We start from the raw sequence: 22143 nt of genomic DNA on the forward strand, positions 1-22143 counted from the left end.
GCCACTCGCCTGTCCCATTTCAGAGTTGTTGGGGAAATGGAATAAGATAATTTGTGTGAAAATGCTTCATTAAAAAAAATTTATTCAGAGGTAAGGTTGGGCTATTTTGTTTATGAAATGTTATATAACATGCATATTAAAAAACTGCTATATCTGCTTTCTATCTGCACAAGCATAGATTTTAGAGCTTTCTTAAAGAGTATGTACTTTTGTCATCTGCACATTTATTTTTCCCCATTTGGAATATTTCTTAGTTTCCTTAACTTAACCTAGTAACACTATGTTATGCTGTTCTCATGTTCTTTCTAGCAGTTTCTGTATAATTAAATTTAAACTACCCTCCCCCTACGATCTTTTAAACCTTCATAAAAATATGACATACTTTGAGTTTGCGTTTGTAAATTAGGGTGGATCTTTTTTTTTCCAACTTCAGAAGCCATCAAAACTCTTATTCTGAGGTTATTTGTTGGTTGTTGCCTTCATAGATAATTCTAAATTTGTTTGTTATATCACTCTGGGAAAGCATAATCATGAAGACAGTTCCCTTAGATAATCAAGTCTTATTATTTTTTTTTTAAGTCTGCAAGGTGTGAGCATGGACAATCTGTTATTCTCTATTAAATTCAAAATATCCCAGGCATGGAAGCTGAATATTTCCCAGTCTTCCCATTTCCTTTGTAATTCAATCAAATTCATATTGAGGAACCTAATTTTTACATGTAAGTAAGGTGAAAAAAAGATCCCTGTCATTAAAGCAAGAGATGAAATTGGACCTAACCATTTGTCCTTGGGTTTCCTCACATTAAGCAGAATGTTCATGGCTTAATTAGAACGTCAGATTTTAATATCTGAATGGCAGAGGAAAATCAGATTATAAATGTGAATCATGAGCTGCATAAGGTTCTAATTACAGGCAGAACTGGGACTCTAGGAGGATATTTTACCTCGCTGTATATACATTGATTCATTCAGTCTGTTTGGTACACAAGTAATTACGTATCATAAATTAGTGTGGGTAAGAATTTGCCCTTCCCATTTTATTCTATTTTAGACTTGACTATATTGTTTAAAATCACTGAGGGCATCTGATTTCTCCAAAGTGAACAATATATGTATATTAATTATGTTAATAGCTGAAGTTCACTTGGTTAAAATTAGGTTTTAGTGAAAAGAACCGAGATTCATAACCAAGTCCTTTGATTACATTTTCAGTGTTTGTTCTGTTATACTATCTACCTTTAATATTTTTTGTCACATATTGTCAAAGGTATCCTGGACTCGTGTCTGGGGAAAAAGTAGTGACTTTCACCAAGATGGCAGCATGAAAGATGTTAGAGAGGTGTGTTCTAACAAATACCCAGGCGAATGTGTAAAAGGCCAAAGATCAGTAAGCTTAAAGAGAAACACCAAAGAGTGTGCAAGACGACTCTAGAAACCTTCTGGTATTCTGAGCAGAGATGATCCCGTCAGCAATAAGCCAGACTGATCTCTGGTAGTTAGGATCTCAGGACTGTGATTCAGGGGCCTGAAAACAGCAGAATCTCCTGTAAATAGGGCTGGAAACTGGAGGCACATTGGTTGGGGGCACAGCAAGGGTCATTGCTATCAGGCCCACTTGCTTCAAAGCCCCCAGAAAGACTGAAGCCAGCACTTCTATTGGAATCATAGCAGGAGACAAAGGACTTGGGAATCCTCTTGGAATCCTGAGATCAGAATAATGTCTTTTATGTGGCTGAGGCCTGTCAGGACTGCAGCATTACTCCCTAGTGGGGATCGCAAAAGAATTAGGATCAAGCAACCCTATCAGAAAACTAGAGGATGGCAGCAGAAACCAGGGATTGTAGCATAGGTTGGGGCAAGTCATTTAACTTCTGTTTACTTGGAGACCACTAGGTAGCTTGGTATAGAGAATGCTAGGCCTGGAGTCAGGAACACCTGAGGTCAGATCTAGCCTCAAGACACTAGCTGTGTGACTCTGGGCAAATCATTTAGCCTCTGTTTGCCTAATTCATTGGAGAAGAAAATGACAAACCAGGCCAGTATCTTTGCCAAGAAAACCCTATAAGGGATCGTGAATAATTGAACAACATCATGTGCCAGATTCTATAAGTGATGAGAATAAAAATATAAATAGAGTGTCTGCTTTCAAGGGGAGAAGATTATGGGAGAAGATTAAAAAAAAAACAAGAAAAAAAACAAGAAAAAGAGGGTAGGGAAGGGCGAGGTGTGATCATGGTGGAATCTGTGAGCTCTCTTTAAATGGAAGTTTTATGAAGAGTACTTTACCCTGCCCTCCAATCAGAGGTCCCAAGGGCAATGATGAGGTATGAGTATCACTGATACAATCTTCTAGTATGTGTGTTTCCTGATGATAAAGTTCTCAGGGCCATGATCATTATGCAGTCCAGTTCAAAGGAGTGTAGCTGGGGGGACATAAACAAATACGGTGAAAGAAGTACAAAGTCTCATACAGTTTGTGGGAAATCTGAAAAAATCAAAATAAAATGAACAGATAGAACTCTGATTCAATGTGACAAAGCAAAGTGACTAAAAAATTTGAATACATGAGGTAGCCACTATCAAAGCACCTAATTTTAAGGAGACAAAGTTTAATGCATATTGTTAGAACAAACAAAAAGTCAAATACTGTATCTAAGAAACCATCAAAGAAAAGTTTTTAGATATTTTAGAAATAGAGAGCATGGTGAAAATATGAAGAATTTACCGATCAGCTCTCAAAAGCAGATCTTAAATTTAAAAAATCCAGGAATGTCATAGTCACAATCTCAAATTCCCAAGTCAAAGAAAAAGTACAGTCAGCAGCCAGAAAAAAGTAATTCAGGTACCTAGAAATGGCAGAATAATCTAAGATATACTTTAAAGGAGATGACTTCTTGGGATACAATATTCTAAAGGCACAAGTAAAAAGGCTTACTAGTAAAGATAATTTATCCTGCAAAAATGAGTATGATCATAGGACTTTGAGGAAGAATATTTAATAATAGAGAATTTTCAAGCTTTCCTGATTAAAAAACAAGATCAGGGTAGAATCTTTCAGCATAGTAGACAAGAAAGACCAAAAGGGTAAATGTATTCAAGTGATTAGAAGGGAGTTAAATGGAGTATATAAATTCTATTAGAGTGAGAAAAATTATGTCCCTTCACAGACCCACCATCTTTAAGGATCATAGAGAATAAAAGAAAATTAACACAGAATTGGAGAGAGTGGTGGTGATTTTGTTCTCCCTTTTTTTGAAAAAAGAAAAGAAAGGAATACATATGGGAAGAAATGTGGAGAGGACCTTGCAAATTATCATAATTAGAGTATGGCAGAAGAAGAATATAGTAACATAGAAAAGTTGGGGGAGGTTGAAAGTGAGCATCTCATGAACTTCCCTCTTTATTGAACGAGGCAAATGAGGGTTGAGCACATGCATGCCCACATACACGGACACATGCATAAACACACACACACACAAACAAACACAGTAGAGTATATATTAATTAATTCAATAGAGACAGGGAAAGAAAGAAGAGGAAAGAGTAGAGTTAGGAAGAATAGTCACAATTCAAACTTCAAATGAGGGTGGGATGGACCAAAAGGTTAGATTAAGGGTAGAGAATAGATGATAAAAGAAATATTAAAAGGAGAGAGGAAAAAAAGTATAAGAATCAATGATTGGGGACTGGGTTAGATAAAGAGAGGGGAGGGGCTTAGGAATAGATTAGATCACTTCAATTACAGCTAATTGATGTTTATCCTCTTTTCCAGTCATTTTTCTTTGTGGAGTTGTGAGAGTATGAAGAAAGGTAAAATTATAAAAGAATAGGAGAAAAGGAAAAGTACAAATTATAATCATATCTGTGAATGTGAATGAACAAACTCTTCCATAATATGGAGGGATAACAGAATAGATTAGAAAGTAGAATCCAAAGCTATGTTGTTTAAACGCACACACACACACACACACATACATACACATACACATGCACACACTTTAAACTTAAAGATTCTCTCAGAGTTAAAATGTAGTGCTGTAGCAATCACCAGAAATCTATTATTTTTTCCTAAATTTCTATTCAAGTTCATAACTTCCTGTTTATCCTTAGATTTGTCTTAGTAAGAAGCAATCCTCAACTACAATAGTTTTGTTGCCTATTTCTCCTTGTAATTCAAGTAACTTTCACTTTAAGTAATTAGGTGTAATGCCATTTGGTGTCCAGATGTTATTTAATTATTTGTGGTGCCTTTAAACAAAATCTAGTTTCTTTGCTCCTTTCTTAGCCATGCCTATTTTTACTGTTGACCTTTCTGCAGTCATGATTGTACTTTGAATTTTTTGAATATCGCATAAAGTAAAAGACTACCAGTCCAAATGGCTTTCTGTAGCCTTATCACTGGATAGTTGGTTAGTTGTTATTGCTGATTTTTGAGAGTTTCAGTGAAGAATAATTACTGATAAAATCAGAGGTATTTTGAAGTATTAAATGTTTTGTATTCTGTGTATTCATGAACTCATTCATGTGTGTACTCTTTCTCCTAAATATATTTTTTTGTGTGTGTGTGTATGTGTTTGTGTGTGTGTGAGAGAGAGAGAGAGAGAGAGACAGAGAGAGACAGAGGGAGAATGAATGTTGCATTTTTGCATGAGTCTTCACTGGTAACGAGAGAATGAATGTTGCGTTATTGTGTTAGTTTTCATCGGTACAACCTATTACACCCATCATGAGTTTCTCCATTATCTTGATTTTTTGGAGATCATGGTATTCTGTGATTTTTAACTGTACATTTTCACTAGCAGAATGTTATTTAAAAAGATGGATTTGTATGTCCATGAACAGTTTGGGATCATTGAAAACATTGTAGCTTCCCAAGTGCAATCTTGATGAGTTGTCTTATTTATTTATGGACCAACATAATCATATATCTTCAGTGCCTCCCTAAGATATTTGTACTGATAAACTAATTCAGTGCCATCCAGCTACACATCAGAATCATGATAATTGCCATTCTTCATCCTCTTATTTTTCTTTTGTGCATTTTTAAACTGTTCTCTTTTGGGTGGCTCTGGCTGTCATGAAGGAGAGCTTGTAATGTTTTGGCATGTCACCTAATCCACAAAAGGAGCATATGGAACCTCCCTTCTTCCTCCTATCCCCTGCTATCTATAGGCATTTCCTCTTTTAGAATTCTATTCAGGAAATCCTCTGTGAATGGCTAACCCTTTGGTAAGCATATTTTTTCCTGCTTAATACCTCATTTAATTTTAATAATCAGAAAATCAACAAAGATATTTCTCATCATCCATCAAAAATCTTATGTATGCTTAAACTAAGAATCATGGTCATGCTTTTTTGGATGAGAACTTTTAAGATTGTATTTTACTCATATTTTTTTAATAATCAGCAAACAAAAAAACCTAGGAAAATGCTATATTCTCTATATCTTTCAGTCAGTTTTGTAACTGAAGATCTAATTTATTGTAGAATATTGTTTATAAAGAGATGGCACAATGGATAGAGCACTGTGTTTGAAGGTTCCTCTCTAGGAGTTCAAATCTGGCCTCAGATACTTATTAACTGCGTGACCCAGGGCAAGTCACTTAACCCTATTTGCCTCAGTTCTTTATCTGTTAAAATGAGTTCAAGAAGGAATGGCCACCTGCTCCACTATTTTTACCAAGAAAACCCCAAATGGAGTCATCAGGAGTCAGACACAACTGAAAATGACTAAACAACAGCAACCTACCTCTTTTTCATATTTTCATCAAGTATGCTCTTGTATGTGTGTAGATCCTTTCCAATAAAAGATACTATAGAGAAAAATTAGATATTGTAGTTTTTATCTCTTTTCACATGCCTTTTTAAATGGTAACACTCATAATTTTTCTGATTCTTCTAGTATCTTCCCTCCCTGAAATTCCATCAGCTGATTCTTTAAATGACTCCTATGTCAGTAACCAGTGACTTCCAGTACGTCCAGATTGTCAGTTTAACTTGTCTGCTTGTCATTTTAGTGCCTTTTGTCTCGCTTTTTAAAGAAGATATTCATGATATACTATTGTAAGGCATCTGAATAGTCTACAACCCTTTGGCCTCTTTCTTTTAATTCCAAACTATATTTTCAAACGTATTTTTGTATTTTCTCTCATCCACTTTTGAATGTAGTCAACTTACTATCATAGCATTATGTTGGCTTGGTTGGGAGGATGTTATCTGGGTCTTTGGATAATTTCAACATTTCCACCTTCTGCAAGAGCTGCTGAATAAGTTGCATTTTGTTTCCTCAGTGTTATTTTTTGTTTTTTTGTTTTTCTTTTTGCTTATGTTAATCGTAAGCCCTGCAAGATGAAATAGCCCAAGGATGCCATCATACATTCATTGGTCATTTTTTTTGTCACTGATTTCACTCATTTTTTCCTTCTCACATCTTTTAATTATTAATTTCTTTTCCTATATTAAAAAAAATACAACAGCTTATTTTAAGGTCTTTCATTTGGCCATGTGATTCTTCCTAACACTGCAAGTACTTAATTCTTTTAAGGATTTTTTTTGGATAATATTTTTACTATCTCTTTTATTTTAGCTGATTACTAGCATTCTAGTAGTCTAGTATTAATACTCTCTTCATTTTTAATTTTTGTTGGTTTCTATTTTCATCTGTATTATTCAGTTCTTTTTGTTCTTCCTGGTGTTTCTTAATATTTACTGTGTGATATCCGGTGAAAGCATGGATCCCTTTAATCCCCTCAATTTCAGCATCTTAGATTTGTCCGTATATTTGTTCCTGGGCACACAAGGTCACCTCTTTCATTTGCCTGTTTAAGTTGAACCTGTGACCTATTTTTTCTAGTTAACTGCAAATGTTGATTACATTTGTAATAGGAATATAATAGTACTTTTTTCTGTTTACATTTGTAATAAGAATATAATAGTAATTTTTGTCTGAATTAAGTATGGAGGAAGAATCCCAGTTCTTTTTGGGTAGCTTTTTAAAAATCAGAATAAAAACACTACTCTTTTGAAGCATCAAAGGATAAAATGTGATAATATATGGAAGCACTTTGAAAAATTATGAGCTTTATATAAATATAAGTTTACTGCTGCTGCTTTTGTTACTATGCTATTTTAGGGCAATTGAAAACAATCCCCTTAGCTTAGCTTAGCCTAACTGTGACTTATTAAAAAAAGAAAGGAAAAAAGAAAGAAATGTCCTAAGGTTAGGTACAGGTGTCTGCGCAAAGCAAATATGCCTTTGCAGCTTCTCACATCGTGTATGTAAATTTATTTTAAATGACAGAATGTTATTAGTGGCAGCTATGAATGGTGGTTCCCAGTTGAACAAGTGTATCCTAATTTGCTTCATAGATGCAAACTTGTAGACATTTGCCACAAGGTGGCGTTTATAGCCAGTAAGACATTTCATGTACTGTAACCTGATGTTACAATTCTTCTAAGTATTCTGGCATTGTTCTACGTGCAGCCTTGACAGAATGGGACAAAGTAGCAATTTTTAGACTGGGAACGTAATCCAAATTCTACTCTGTTATTTTTGCAATATTAATATTTCTAAAATTACAAAACAACAGATGACTTCCTGAAGTCTTGCCCATATAATCTTTCAAAATTATAAAGGTTAAATTTGGACTTCTGCAGTATTAGAAAAAATTGTTTTTCCATGGTAGTATGATATTTTTTTCTGAATTAAAGTTAATTCAATCAGTTTTAAAGTTACTCAGTTATAAGGGACTATTTTAAAAATATATATTATTTATTATGAATTTAGCAGTTGTCAACAAACAAACTTCTCAATATACAGAGGACAAAGAGATTTGATATCAAAACATTATGTCAGTGTATTTATTAATTGCATATTAAATTTAGTATGATAGTAACAAAATTTTCCTATTTGTGTCCCTGAACTTTTTTGCTTTCTGATGTTTGTGTTCTAGTAATCTTCCTTCTTTTTTTCCATCTCTCATACCATCTGATTCCCCAATAGCATATCTAATAAGTACAACCAAAGAGAATAAATGAATGCCTTAGCCTTATCTGAAAATGTATGTCTTATGCCATACCTTTAGTCCATCACCTGTTTGAAAAGATGAATAGCGCTTCATCCTTATACTTCTGAACTCAAAGCTATTTTCTAAAGTAATTTGCCTACATTTTTTGTTTTTATATGTAATGAACAATCTAATAACGTTTTCAAAATTCTGGAGTCGTTGAGTTGCAGCTTATATATGTAGTATCCTAGACAGGGAGTACTTGGTCTTATGGAGTACCAAAACTAGGACAGATGCTTATTAAGACACAAACACTTTTTCATTTTAGTCAGTATTGAACCTAATTTTGGTCACAACCGCATTTCGACTATTTACCTTTATTAGCAGTGCTATTAAGTTTATTGCCATAATACTGATTTCAGTTACATGTCAGTATTTCAAGACTTAACACCATGAAATCTTAGTCTGAAGCTACTTCATGTCATTAATGATGACACTGATTCTTAGAAGGGGACCAATCTGGCTAAACAGAGAGAGGCTTATGTCCTCCAGTCTGAGTGACCACCTTCTGCTTAAGGAGGGGTGCTAAGAATCATGCCGTTTTTCACTTATATCTAAATTGTCATTTAACTGTTAGTACTCCAAATTTGATATCCCTTTCTAGTGACCAATAAAGACTTCTGGAATAACTGAAGTATAGCAGTGCTGACCTCTTCTGATGAATTTACCCGGAAGACAAAAGGAAGTTGCAATTAAATGGAAGAGTGATTCAAGGTTTTCCTAGGTTCAGGGATAGGTTTTATCATACACCCAAAGGCAACAATACAAATTTCATGGGATTCTGCTTCCTGTCTCTGTGAGAACAGATTATGAGAGAAGAAGCAGGAAAAGTCAAGAACTTGAGCCAAATGAGAAAGAGAAGAAATTTATATAGGTAACTTAGAGGGCTTTGAACTAGTGAAATAAGTCAGAGGTTGAATTTGGGAAGGAGAAATTTGGCAAAATTTGGGAGAATTTGAGGACCATTTGAAGGAGAATATTTTCCAGGGTCAGCTACTGGTCCAGAGGCCAGATCAAGCACAATTAATTAGGGTGTAGTAGGCTGAAAAGGCAGCTAGATGGATCAGGCCTGGAGTCAGGAAGACTCATGACACTAGCTATGAGACCCTGAGCAAGTCATTTAATTCTGTGTGCCTCAGTTTTCTCATCTGTAAAATGAGCTAAAGAAGGAAATGGAGTATCTTTACCAAGTGTCTTTACCAAGAAAACCTCAGATGGAGTCAGAAAGAGTTGGACACAACTGAAAACGGACTAAACCACAAAAAATAGCATGGTGGAAGATTAAGGAACAAAACATTCACAAATTCATACAACCTCCAAGAAAGGAGCTAGTGATGAAGCCCATGACCTCAAATGTCTGTACACAAATGCCTAAAGTTTAGGCAAAACAAGAGAAAGTCCTAATGGGGGGAGGCAAATTTGACCTCATAGCTATCACTGAGACCTGGTGAAAAGAAATCTACAACTGGACCATAGCTCTGAATGGGTATAACTTACTGAAAAGAAACAAGTTAAATACAAGGTGTTGGTGGAGAAGGTGCTAGTGTTCTGTATTAAGGAGGTGTACTCAAATGTAAACCCTGGAACCATAGGGAAGAATATTACAGTGGGTATTTAGGGAATTGTGGAAAAACAGAAAGGTTTTTGTTTTTTATTAAAAAATTTTTAAGGCCACCCACACTTTGAGGCATTCACTTCTGAAACTTAGTTTCTGCTGAAATAATCTTTTGGAATTCTCTAAGAACTCAGTACCACTACCATGCCATGATGAGGCATGAGAAGAGAACTGTAGATTTGAAAAGAAAAACGGAGACAAGGAAGCAGCATTTAAAAAAAGTGTTTCATTTAGAGAAAATCTAGAATGAACAACATATTTTGTTCAATATTGTTCATGTTCTTCAGTGATTCACAAAATCCTAGATTCCTGCATCAGTGTGCTCTGGGAATTATGAAGGTGTATGACTGGAATGTTGCCCTCAAGAGTCTTTCAGGTTGTAAAATGATATGGAATTGTAGTCATTTGCTACTTTAAAGAATTTTCCAAGTATAGGGTACAAATTTGCAATTTTCAGTGGTTGCTGTGTTCCTACTTGAATAAAATTAATACTCAAAAAAATCATGGTATCTTAGAAGGGAGCTTAGAGGACACCTAGTCCAAACCCCTTTCTAGAGAAAAAGGAAATAGACCTCCAGAAGTAAGTTTCTCAGGCCATCATGTTTGTTAATGACAGAGCTGGCCTTCGTCCCTTTGCTCTTTCATGTATGTACCATGTCTTCCTTGAAAATCATTCATTTAAGAGCTTCTCCAACATGTCTCTTCTAGGCTGTTTATAATTTTTCAGTATTTATGGCTCAGTATGACCTGCTTAGTTTTGTAAAATAAGAAAATTTATAGTAAAATCTGTGCCACTTAGTACTTAACCCAACAGGAAAACTCTAGAAATTAGTATTTTTTATGCCTTTCCATACAAATCTTTAATCTACCAACTGAGGTTGAAAGCCAGAGCTAACTAGAATTGATGCCAGAGCTTCTCCTTACCTTGCTTCGCCTAATAAGGGTGAAAATAGTATAATTCTCTTGCCAACATAGACACTAATCTTATCAGAATTATAACTGGCCGTACAATTTAAAGCTGCAAGGGACCTTAGAGATCATCTAGTATCTTATCAACAATTTTCTGCAGAGGAAGCTGAAGTTCATGATGATTACCGATCAATTAAGCAACATTCATTGAAGTGATTACTATTTGCCAGACATTGTGCTAAGTACTGAGAATACAAAGAAAGGCAAAAATCCGGTTCTTGCTCTCAATGTATTGGAATTCTAATGAGGATGACAGCTTGCAAGTAACTGTGAACATGCAAGATGTATACATCGTAAAGGATCGAAAAGCAAGATGAGAGAGACCTTGAACTGAGTCTTGAAGAAAGCCAGGTAATCCAGGAGACAGAGATAAGGAAGGGAAGCAGTCCAGGCATGGGGAACTGCCAAAGCAAAGGCAAAGAGTCAGGAGATAAGAGGGTTCTGTGCAAGGACCAGCATGAAAGCCATTTTTTTTTTTTGGATTGTAGAGTATACCTGATAGAAAGAAAGCGTTAAAAAAAAATGGGAAGGGGCCAGGTTTTGAAGGGTTTGAAAAGTCAAAGAAAAGTGATGAGGACATGAACCAGAGTGGTCACTGCCTGTAAAGAGAAGGGGATATATAGGAGAGATGTCACAAAGCCAGCTACGCTTGCCTTTAGGATAGATATGTGCAGTGAGTTTGAGAGAATTTTAAACACTACATGGCATGCCCAAAGTTATAAATAGCAGAAATGAGTCAAACTCAAATCAACTTAATTTTGAAGTCAAAATTTCATTTTCTTATCACTCTTTCCATGTTTTTGTTTTAGGCTTTTAAACCCAAAATCTTTTGCTTTTCTGTTTAATGCATTTCTTAATCTTGATAGCTTTTTTTAAAAAAATTAATGCATTGTCCTAAGCAATGCATTAGTATTCACCTCAAATATTAACAGACCCAGGGGATGAACTCCAATGCATTGAAAAGAATTTCTGTGGAGGATTTATGAATGGACATGGGCAAGAATCTCACAGCAAGAAAATCGTGGAGGTCATAAATTTAGAACTGAAAGGTACCTTGGAGGTCATCTAACTTAGTTCCTTCATTTTATGGATGAGGTCCAGAGAAAGCAAAAGGTAAAACAGGAGAGTCGTGTTTTGAATCTACATTCTTTCAATTCAAACATGGGCCTTTTCAAACTCTACCCTGTCCACCCTAGGGGAAAGGATACCTATACCCATGAGATCACAGAAACTTAGAAGTAACCTAGTATTGTCCTTCCAAAGGATTCAGGCTTTTGGCCCCAAAGGACAGTTGAGTAGCCTGGCCCAAGCTGGGTCCTTTGTACATACTGACTTTGGGCAAGTCATTTGCCTCTCTGGGGTCTTAGTTACCTCATCCATAAAATGAATAAGAAGGGCTGGAATGACTTCTAAGATTGCTTCTACCTCTACCTCTAGGATCTTAAGAAAGGTATAATAATTGAGAAGGAAGCTGATTATTTTGTGATTTGTGAGCTTAATGTTAGTTCAAATTTGTGATTGCTTTCCACTCCTTATCCCATCCCACCCCCCTAGCTGACTGGATGGAACTTTTTTTTTTTTTTTTTTGGTTGGATGGTGGTGTTGTTTGTATTTGCCATAACACCAGAGGAGTTGTTTTCCAACGTGACACCATCAAGATCAATATCCAAAATATCTTGACTGAAATTATGTAAGGATGTTGAATCTTGTCATTTGTTATTTCAGTTCTGTCAAACATGATTTTCTTGACTCAGCACTGTGTGATTTAAAAAGATATCATTGTTCACAATGGGCATGATACAAAACAGCAGTCAACTAATACAGACATTTGTTAAATGTAAAAGAGAAATTGGACTTCTTGGTTGTGCTGCCTTTTCATTCTTTGTGACTAGAGTCTACTTGAAATAAACCACCGGTTCTATACATTTTTCAAATTCAGAAGAAAACAAGAGCCTGGGATGCAGACCCCTGTTTTTGCATTGATGTGGTTTATTTTTCAATATTCTATTTTTATAATAATGTATCACAATTGGGAAAAGGAAGCAGAGAATACATATATATATATACACACATATATATACACACACACACATATATATATATATATATATATACACCCACATCCACATATGTATGTATATATATATATAAAACAGAACTATAGAACAGAAATGAAGAACTATATGAAGCCTTATTGAAGTAATTTGAACTGTAATTTTAAAAAAATCATTTTGTTATTGAAATTTTTGTGTGAAGTAGAATAACAAGTCTCTTCAATTTGTCTGTTTATACTTGTCACTTTGTCTCTGTGATGTCACCTAGCCCATTTCTTGAGTTTCTACCGGATGGCCCTTCTTTTTCCATTCAAAAAAACCCCAAAAAAGAGTCATAGGATGAGAAATGTAAAGTTGGAAAGAATCTCAGAGACCATTTAGTCCAACCGACTCATTTTACAGATGAGGAACCTGAGACCTTAACTAAGGTTGTGACTTGCCCAAGGTTATAACAGTCATAAAAGTATTGAGGTAGACTTTGAATACCAGACCTCTGACTTGAGATCTAGTGCACTCTCCTCTGTACATTGATGCCAGAGGCCTGGGCAACTGGGTTGACTTGTAATAGGACTGACCAAAGTTAGGTCAGCAAATCAAGTCAATTCAACAAGTACATTTTGTGTTTGCTTCTGGGAGGGTTGCACACATCTGAACTTGGTATGTCAGTAAATCAGAGAGCTATTGAATTAATTTTCTGAAGAAAAGCACCAGTGATTTTGGTGTTAAAGCCTTCTAATATTTCTGCCTTTTGAAAATTTAAGAATGATGTCACTGATGCTAATTGCTTTCTTGTGTATAGCTGTGGCAGAAGAGATGAATGTATGAGGAACGGGTCTTTATATATTATACTTGAATGTGTTTTCTAACATGCCCCTCATCAGCATAGCTTGCATATATGTACAGGTAGCATTGCTTAGTGGCTAGATCACTGAGTTTAAAATGAGAAAAACCTGAAATTGAATACACCTTTGACATAGGTGACTCCTAGGAAAGTCACTTAATCATTTTTGTGCCTCAGGAAAATCCCTAGGCTTTAGGTTGGAAGAGGGAATTCCATAAGCTTATTAAATCACTGTTCACTGTGGGAATAGTTGTATGTTGTTTTATAGTCTGTTTTCTCCAAAAGTTTTTAACACTAAAACCCAGGGTAGCTATGTAACCTCTTCAATGTCATGCTCTTCTGTTTGGCATTAAAAACCCTCCACTATCTCCTCTAGCCTGCTCTTCCAGGTTTATTACACATTACTCCATTCTGTGCACTCTACATTTTAGCCAAATTGCCTTATTTGCCCTTGTTTATACAGAACAATACATGTCCCACTTTAAGAACATTGCCTAGGCTCTATGCAATACATTCACTTCTTCCACCTTATAGGAAACCTTTCCTGATCTCACCTAATTACTTGTACCCTTAGACCCCATAAAATGCATTTTCCTTGTTGTTTTTGCATCCTCATTACAATAATACCTGACAGTTAATAACATTTGTGGTGCTTAATAAAAGCTTGCTGTTTGAGTAATTGTTACAACTATACATTGGGGAAATTAGAAATAGGACACAGGTTCCTAAGTATTAGATTACTACTCCTAGGAAAGTGACTCAATATGACTACCCCAACTCAAACCTTGCCAAAAGTATGGTCCATGTTCTACACATGATGGATAACTAGGATAAGCTTTGAGTCATATGCAGTGATGAGCTTTTCATGCAATCTATTTTGGATTCTTTGAACTCTCCTAGTTTGAGAAGCAGGATTGAGCTGCAGATTCTTGGACCAAGTTAGGTATTTGTACTGAGCCCTGCTCCTTACCTCTCTCCCTGGGATTCACATCTGAGCTGAGCTTAAATTTTCCAGAGGACTAAAGCAGAGATGGCCTTGTGCCTTGTCTGGATTCCTGGGAGCATTGTTCTTCCTTCTTGAACATTTCCCAGAGCTAATTGTTCAGAAGATACAGGACTACTTGATTTCCTTGAGTGTCTAAGCAACTAGTCTAGAACACACTTTATAGGGGGAAGCACTGAGTGATGGTTCCACTTACCACCTGAGTGACTTGAGGAGTAAGGGAAGTTGTTAAACTGTCTTTGGGTTCTCATATGTAAGGTAAAGTAGCCAAGAAGTGAACATTGTGTACAAAACTGAATGACGAAGATTTTGTATACCCAAAGAGTAAATCAAAAGAACCCACTTCAATGGGATAGTATAATGGAAAGGATATGGAATTTTGAGAGAGAAAAAGTGGAGTTGAGTCCCACTTATCTAGCTATGTGACTCTGAGTGAGCCTATCTTTCAGAATATCGCAATCTTAGGTTGAGGCCATCTAGTCTAAAGTATCCTTGAATGCCTTTTTTTGGGACAGGCAACCTTTTTTCAGTATAATTCTATATAAGCAGGATTTGATATTTTATCTTCTGTTTATTTAAAGATCTTTTAAAATAATAGTTTGCTAATCCTGAGCTAACCAATGGCCTACTTCTTAGTCATTTGGCAGAATTGTTTGCTTGTATTTGTAAATTTTTTGAAAGATATTCCAGTTCTAGTTTTAAAAATTCATGTTTCAGTCTTCCTTTTTTTTTTAATTGGAAAAATCACGGGGGGCAGGAGAAATTTTACATAGGGCACTTGTTTTCTTGAAATAAGTTGGAGGCTTTTTTTTTCTTTTAGGTTTTTGAAGAAACTTCATGGGGGTTGGAATGGGAAGGAGTAAAGTTGACAGAGATAACAAGTGAGGCCTTATTCTCTCTCTTCCACCATGATAGTGCAAGAGCAAGGACCCAGACATACACAGGAGGGCTTGCTATACAGGTTGTTAGATGCTTTTCTAAAAGGAAAGCAACTTTTGAGGGGTCAACAATCTCTTTAATGAAGCACATCTATCATTCACTTAGTTCAGGGGGATAAGTCAGCACCCTGAACTTCAGAGAAAATACAGAGAAATAAGGTCAACAGACAGCTTCCAACTGTCTGATCATAAGCAGTACATACGTAGTTACCAGAGAGAGAAACACCACCATCTGGGTTTTCAAAACCAGGGGCTCCTTAATGGCTACCCAGAATCTCCTCTGGCTAAACAGACACTTCCAGTGAGTAAACCCCAAAGTAAAACCTCACCTCAGAGTACATGTACTCTTTTTAGGGCTGGAGTGCATGACCCTCTAACCCAGTGCCTTATTAGAAATTAACAAAAAGTATTGGGGCTTGGTAATGGGCAGGGAAAGTCTTTAAGTCTCTTCTCCCCCTCTCCGCCCCCTCCCCATTAACCTTAAATTTCCATTAAATAGTTGACTAACAAAATTTGCTTAAACCCTCATGGGAACACCGTCATATTCCCCAGATTCCGAGATTCAAATGACTTCCCTCTCTGCCAAAATAAATACACAAACTCCCAGACCCTTAAATAAGTGAATATATGTACACACATGCACATATGTATATATGTGTATGTATATATACATATATGTATATACACATACATACATATGTATATATATTAAATATACATATTATATATGTATATAGGTATATATATTTAAAGAATTAATAGATACTTTATGAGGGAAATAAAATAACAAAAAATAACTTTCTCAAACTAGGATTCCAAATAGTGATTTGAGGCCTTTAAAACAGTTACATATACTGAACCTTTATGAAGATTTGTTCGTTAAACTCTGCTACTTCGTACTACCCCCAGCTTCTTTCTGCTTTCTTCACTATTACCAACTTAGTATCTCCACACGACACCTACAGGAAAGAAAAGTAAATGCTTTATCAAATAAGCATTCATCAAGTATTTATTTTATGCCAGCCTTTTCGAATGGATACAGGGGTAGAACAGGAAGCAGTCTCCTCAAGTAGCTTTCATTCTATTGATGACCCAAAATGCGCACATATAAATTTATATGAAATATATATCAAGTAAATGCAGAATAACTTGGCAGGGATCAGGGAAGACCTTATGTAGGAGGTGATATTTAAGCTGAGCTTTGATGAAAATTAGAGATTCCAAGAGGCAGAAGTGAGAAAGAAGTACATTCTGTGAATGGGAGACAAACTAAATGAAGTCACCTCAATGAAAATTACAGAGTGAATTAAATGAAAGAACTTTTCAAAGAATGCTTAAAGTTTGAAAGTAATTCCAAAGGTTTGAAAAGGCAAGCAATCTATTGCCCGGAAGCTAAGTGTCCATTTGAGCCTGAGGGGTTAATTGGTTGTTGTTTTTGTTTTTGTAAATAGACATTTGTAATAATAGAACTAATCTTTAAATAAGTATGGATATATTTGTTTCTTTACTTATATAATAATAGCACTTTAAGGTTGATTTTCAAAGCAGTTTTCAAATGTCCTCAGAGTCCTAGGAAGCAGATACTATTATGATCCCCATTTTACAGATGAAGAAGCTGAGGCAGAATCAGGTTAAATGACTTGACCAATATTACCTAGCTTATAAATGCCTGAGGCTGGATTTGAACTCATATCTTTCTGACTTTAGATCCAGCACTATATCCACCGTGCCTTACATATGTACATTTTCTACATATTCCTGGAAGAATTTAAAAATCAGTTAAGTTGCTTTCACCAGATTGATTCTGTGATCTTAAGAAACTGCCAGTTCTAAATGTCTGTGCTTTATCCCAAATTTCCGTTGTCTTAAATTGATATATATTCCACAAATTTCATGTTCAGATTTCTGGACCTCAAATCACAAAGAAATCTAAAATGTTTGGGGATGGGATATTTATATGTGATATGTTTCTGGGGATTAATATGGGGTTTACTAAGTGACATTTGGGGATCACATTTGAAACTACATTTGACTGAAATTTTCTCCAAGCATTAGAGTTACAAATAGCAGACTTAGCAGGAAGATTAGATCACTAGATGGCTCTTGTAAGTGAAGCACTGTGTACATCTTATGCTGATGACATGTGCCTGCTTATTCAACACACTTCACTAGAATTGTACAGAGAAACCAAAGAGGATAAAACACATTTTAAATATTACCTACTTCATCCTTTTCTTCTGGTCTTTCCTGCTTCTGTTCTATTTAAATAGCATTCATGAACTTTTGCTTTTTATTCTTAAAACTTAATATGAACCAGACTGTAATGATAAATTTTTCTTTTGGCTAAATTTCAAACTTTCCAGGAATCAAAGCATTACAATAAAATTCCAATAGAATTAACTTAAAATGTGTTTATATTGGACTGAGTTTTAAAACTGTATTTGTCCTTAGACCTATGACCAGCTACCCCTAGTGGGGTAGCAGAAACCACTGATAATGAACAGAATGATTACATGTAGGGATGAATACTAGCTCACTTTGAGTTCCAAATTCTCTCCGGTCCTTCCTGTCCCTCCCCATTGCGAAGGCAAGCAATTTGTTATGTTATACATGTGTAGTCTTGCAAACATATCCATAAAAGTCATGCTGTGAAAGAAAACAGACAAAAAAACACCTCAAGAAAAAGTAAAGTATGCTTCAGTCTGTATTCAGATACTATCAGTTCTTTCTCTGGGGATGGATAGCATTTTTCATTGTCAATTTTTCAAAGATGTCTTGGATCATTGAATTGCTGAGAATAGCTAAGTCATCCATAGCTGATTGTTTTACAATATTGCTGTTATTTTGCACACAGTAAATTTCACTTTGCATCCACCTATGCAAGGTTTTCCAGGTTTTTCTGAGAGCAACCTGCTCATTATTTCTTATAGCACAGTGGTATTTCATCATAATCACATACCACAGCTTGTACAGCCATTCTCCAATTAATGGATATCTATCTTATTTTGTTATGCACCTACCACCAAAAAAGTCCTGCTATAAATGGTACTTTTGGTGCCAAAGGTATTTTATTGAATAAAAGAGACTTTCTTTTTATCAATAACCTCTTTGGGTAATATGCCTTGTACTGGACTCTCAGGATCAAAAGGTATGGATATTTTTGTCACTTTATTTCCATAATTCCAAACTGCTTTCCAGAGTAGTTGTTCTGATTCACAACTCTATCAACAGTGCATTAATGTTTCCATTTTTCAACAACCCTTCCAACATCATTAGTCCCATTTTTGTCATATTTGGGTCAGTGTACAAGGAAGATGGGACAAAAAGAATCAGGAAGTATTCAGTAGAGGAGGTAGCCATTTGAAGGCACAATATAAAGTTGGTAGGTTTTTAGCAGATAGAGGTGAAAGAGGAGAGATTTCCAGGAATTGGGAATAGTACAGACAAATGCAAGAAGATAGGTAGACATGGGATGTGTTCAGGGAATGTTGAACAATCCAGTTTAATGAGAAAAAGGGCATGTGAAAGAGAGTAGCATGGGGTATGGCAGAAAAACGGGTTGAGGTTCAGATTATAGTAGGTTTTGAATGTCAGGTTAAGGAGGGATGATTTTATTTGCTAGATAGAGGGTAAGGACATGAGCATTTATTATGCACCACAATGTGTTGTGTTAAAAGTTTTACAAATATCTCATTGATTCTCACAACTCTAGGAGGAACGTGCTACTATTATCCCCATTTTCAGACGAGGAAACTGAGGTAGACAAAGGTTAAGTGACTTACTCAGCATCCCACAGACTGGAAGTTTCTGAGACCCCACACCCTATTCATTGCACCAACAAATGACTCCTTGGGAAGTCATTAAAGATTTTTTGAAGAAGGCTAGTGACTTGAAAGAGCTGACCATTAAGGAGATCAATATGGCATCAGAAAGTAAAAAATGGATTTAAAAGGATAGAGACTAAAGCTATAGAGACAGGAGGCTTTTTCTCAAATACTAGGAAGAGGATATTAGGACCTGAACTAAGAAGGTGAGATTAGGAAGAAGGGAGAGATATTACGAAAGCAGAATTGGCTGAGTGAATGTGAGAGGAGAGGGAATAGTCAAAATAACTGCAGGGTTTCCAGATTAGATGAATGGGAGAAAATGAGGTGAAATTTAACATTTATCAGCTAGTGTTGTTTCTGTCAATATTAAAGAAAGGATAACTCATCTTACCCTGTGTGTTTTCTTTCTTTTCCAAGTGCCTTGCCACATGGGAGTCCTTCCTTACAACTCAAACTGACCTTCATCTGGAAGAAATATCCGAAGATAAACCTTGAGTATAACTAAGGACTTTTTGCCTAACCTTTGGTGATATAGTGCCTCCCAACCAAAGACATTCTTCATGGTGTGGGCTGTGTTTAATATAACCAGGTCAAAATGCGGTCACTGTATCTGGAAAGCCAATAATTTGAAAACTCAGGTACTCCAGGGTTCTCACCTGCATTTTGATCATGGTATACGTATATATGTATATATATATTGCTTACTTTTAACTCATTTATTCCAAAATTTTTGTCTGTAAGTACTTGCATATGGTAATTGTTTTCTCAAATATTCTACATTTGGAATGTGACATTTTCAATAGGTTGTAAAGGCTCCACTGAATAAAAGAGTTTAATAAGAAATACCTGAATTTCATGAATGGTTCCTATCTTGGATATTTCACATGAAATGTACTTTCACTGCCGATGTTATCTATGTGCATTGCTTGAAGCATTGAATGATATACCTAAATGAACACAGCACTTGGAGTGAAATGTCTGGATCTGCATCTTATTTCTGATACTTATTTACTGTGTGACCATTGAAACTCTGATGAGTCTCAGATCAGTCATCTGTCAGATAAGGGGGCTATACTAGATGGACTCCGAGGTCCCTTTGAGTGCTAACTATGTGATACCATGATCTTCAGCAGAAAGTAAGGATTAGAACAGCTAGTGCCTACGTACCCGAGTTATTGGGCGTGTCAAATTTGAGAGTGTATTTAAAGTGCTTTTGGGTGAGTTCAGAGATATCATTATTATTGTCTTATCTTTTGAGTGAATTCAGAGATATCAGTATTGTTGTCTATCTCTTGGGTGAATTCAGAGATGAGAAGTATTACCAAAAAGGATAGCCTTAATTTTTCTGGAAAGTTGTCTAAGCTGTACAACTTCACTTTCATCTGAAGATGATGCCAACAATTGGCTTGGTTCAGAAAAGATGTGCTAACAGCCAAATTCTGTTTCTCTAGGGCCGTCTTACATTGACAGAGAAAGTGAATGTCATTTCTTTCCACATTATCCTGATTAATTAAATGTGCCTTTCTCAGAAAATCCTGATGTTGACATTTTTGAAGCTTCTGTGGCATTAATTTAAACCAGAAACCTAGATAGCATCTTTCTGAATTTACAATCTGTGTGATCTGATGTTTATGATGCATTCAGTAGCTCCCTGTTCAGGTCTTTTACAATCCGGATGCCACATTCACAACCTGACAGTACTGTGGTATAGCCTACCCATGAATTAAGCATGAGTTAACAAGTGTATGGGGAATGTTCATTTTTTATTTCCTTGATATTTCTCAAAAGAATCTGGTTTTTTTTTGATAATGTATTTTTATGATGACATGTTCAAAAGTATTACATGGCTCTAATAACATGAAAAGTGGCCTTCATAGTAGTTGGGTAGCTGTGTGATATAATAAACTTCTTTAAAAAATAGAACAGGTAGATTTAAGACAATAGAAAGGAAGTTTTTACAATGTTTTCCTCCACCAAAGATGCACTTTTTTGTTGTACCTTCACAATTAAAAAATAGATTTTATTCTAGAAAGTGCTTCAAAGCATTCATTTATTTTGATTCATTTATATTAATTTTTCAGTTACATCAAGAAATTGGATTAGCTAATTATTTACTAAGACTTATTGAAGAATATACATCTTGGTATCACTGAGAAGTGGATCATACCTAATGAAAAAGCTAATCTTGATGACTTGATCTTGTTGCATATTAAGAAGATTTATTCCTTCAAAATATATTTAAACCCCTACCCTACAGACATAGAGGACTGTGCTAAGCTCTAGGGGACTTTTGATAAAAGATGATCTCTGAGATGACAGTAATTACCAGAAAAAAAAGGAAAATAACCTGGAATTTGAATTACTTTATGTAATTAAAATAGTAAGCATTTGTATTTTGGGTAGATTTCTTAAGTAACAAGCATCTGGTAATAAAGTGTAAGAAAAAAGAGGGAGCTTCTAGGAGGAAGCTGGATTGAGAGTTTGAGTATGAATGCAACCCTTCTTACCACCCCAGAACATGTGAAAAAAGGCTCCAAGTAAATAAAAGATGAGAAATACATCCATCAGGTAAAAGGGCTGAGTGAGAGGTCTTGGCTATGTTCAGTTCCACTTTGTCACCCCAGAATAGAAAGGAATGAGTCAAATAGAGTTTAAAAAGAATAATAAATAACAGAGAGGGAATAGAGAGAGTAAAAAGATCATAACATCATGGAACACCAGCAAGGGAATTCAAAGCAAAAAATAAAAATGAGCTTTTTTTTGCATTTTAAAAAAGAATTGCTAATTATTATTAAATCATTATTATTAATAAAATTACTTATTACTAATA

At 35.5% G+C, this 22143-nt stretch overlaps 1 protein-coding gene across 2 annotated transcripts in view; it reads left to right on the forward strand.

Annotated features, from left to right (window-relative positions):
- SNX7 (sorting nexin 7) overlaps positions 1–20164 on the forward strand; it is a 115929-nt gene extending 95765 nt beyond the window's left edge. For both annotated transcript variants that reach the window (XM_072644086.1, XM_072644085.1), the window contains one exon: positions 19731–20164. In XM_072644086.1, the coding sequence (XP_072500187.1) occupies positions 19731–19808 (78 nt within the window). In that variant the 3' untranslated portion in view covers positions 19809–20164. The remainder of the gene's footprint in view (positions 1–19730) is intronic.
- The last annotated feature ends 1979 nt before the right edge of the window (positions 20165–22143 follow it).

This window comes from Notamacropus eugenii, chromosome 2 (assembly GCF_028372415.1).
Source record: "Notamacropus eugenii isolate mMacEug1 chromosome 2, mMacEug1.pri_v2, whole genome shotgun sequence".
NCBI classification, from domain to species: domain Eukaryota; kingdom Metazoa; phylum Chordata; class Mammalia; order Diprotodontia; family Macropodidae; genus Notamacropus; species Notamacropus eugenii.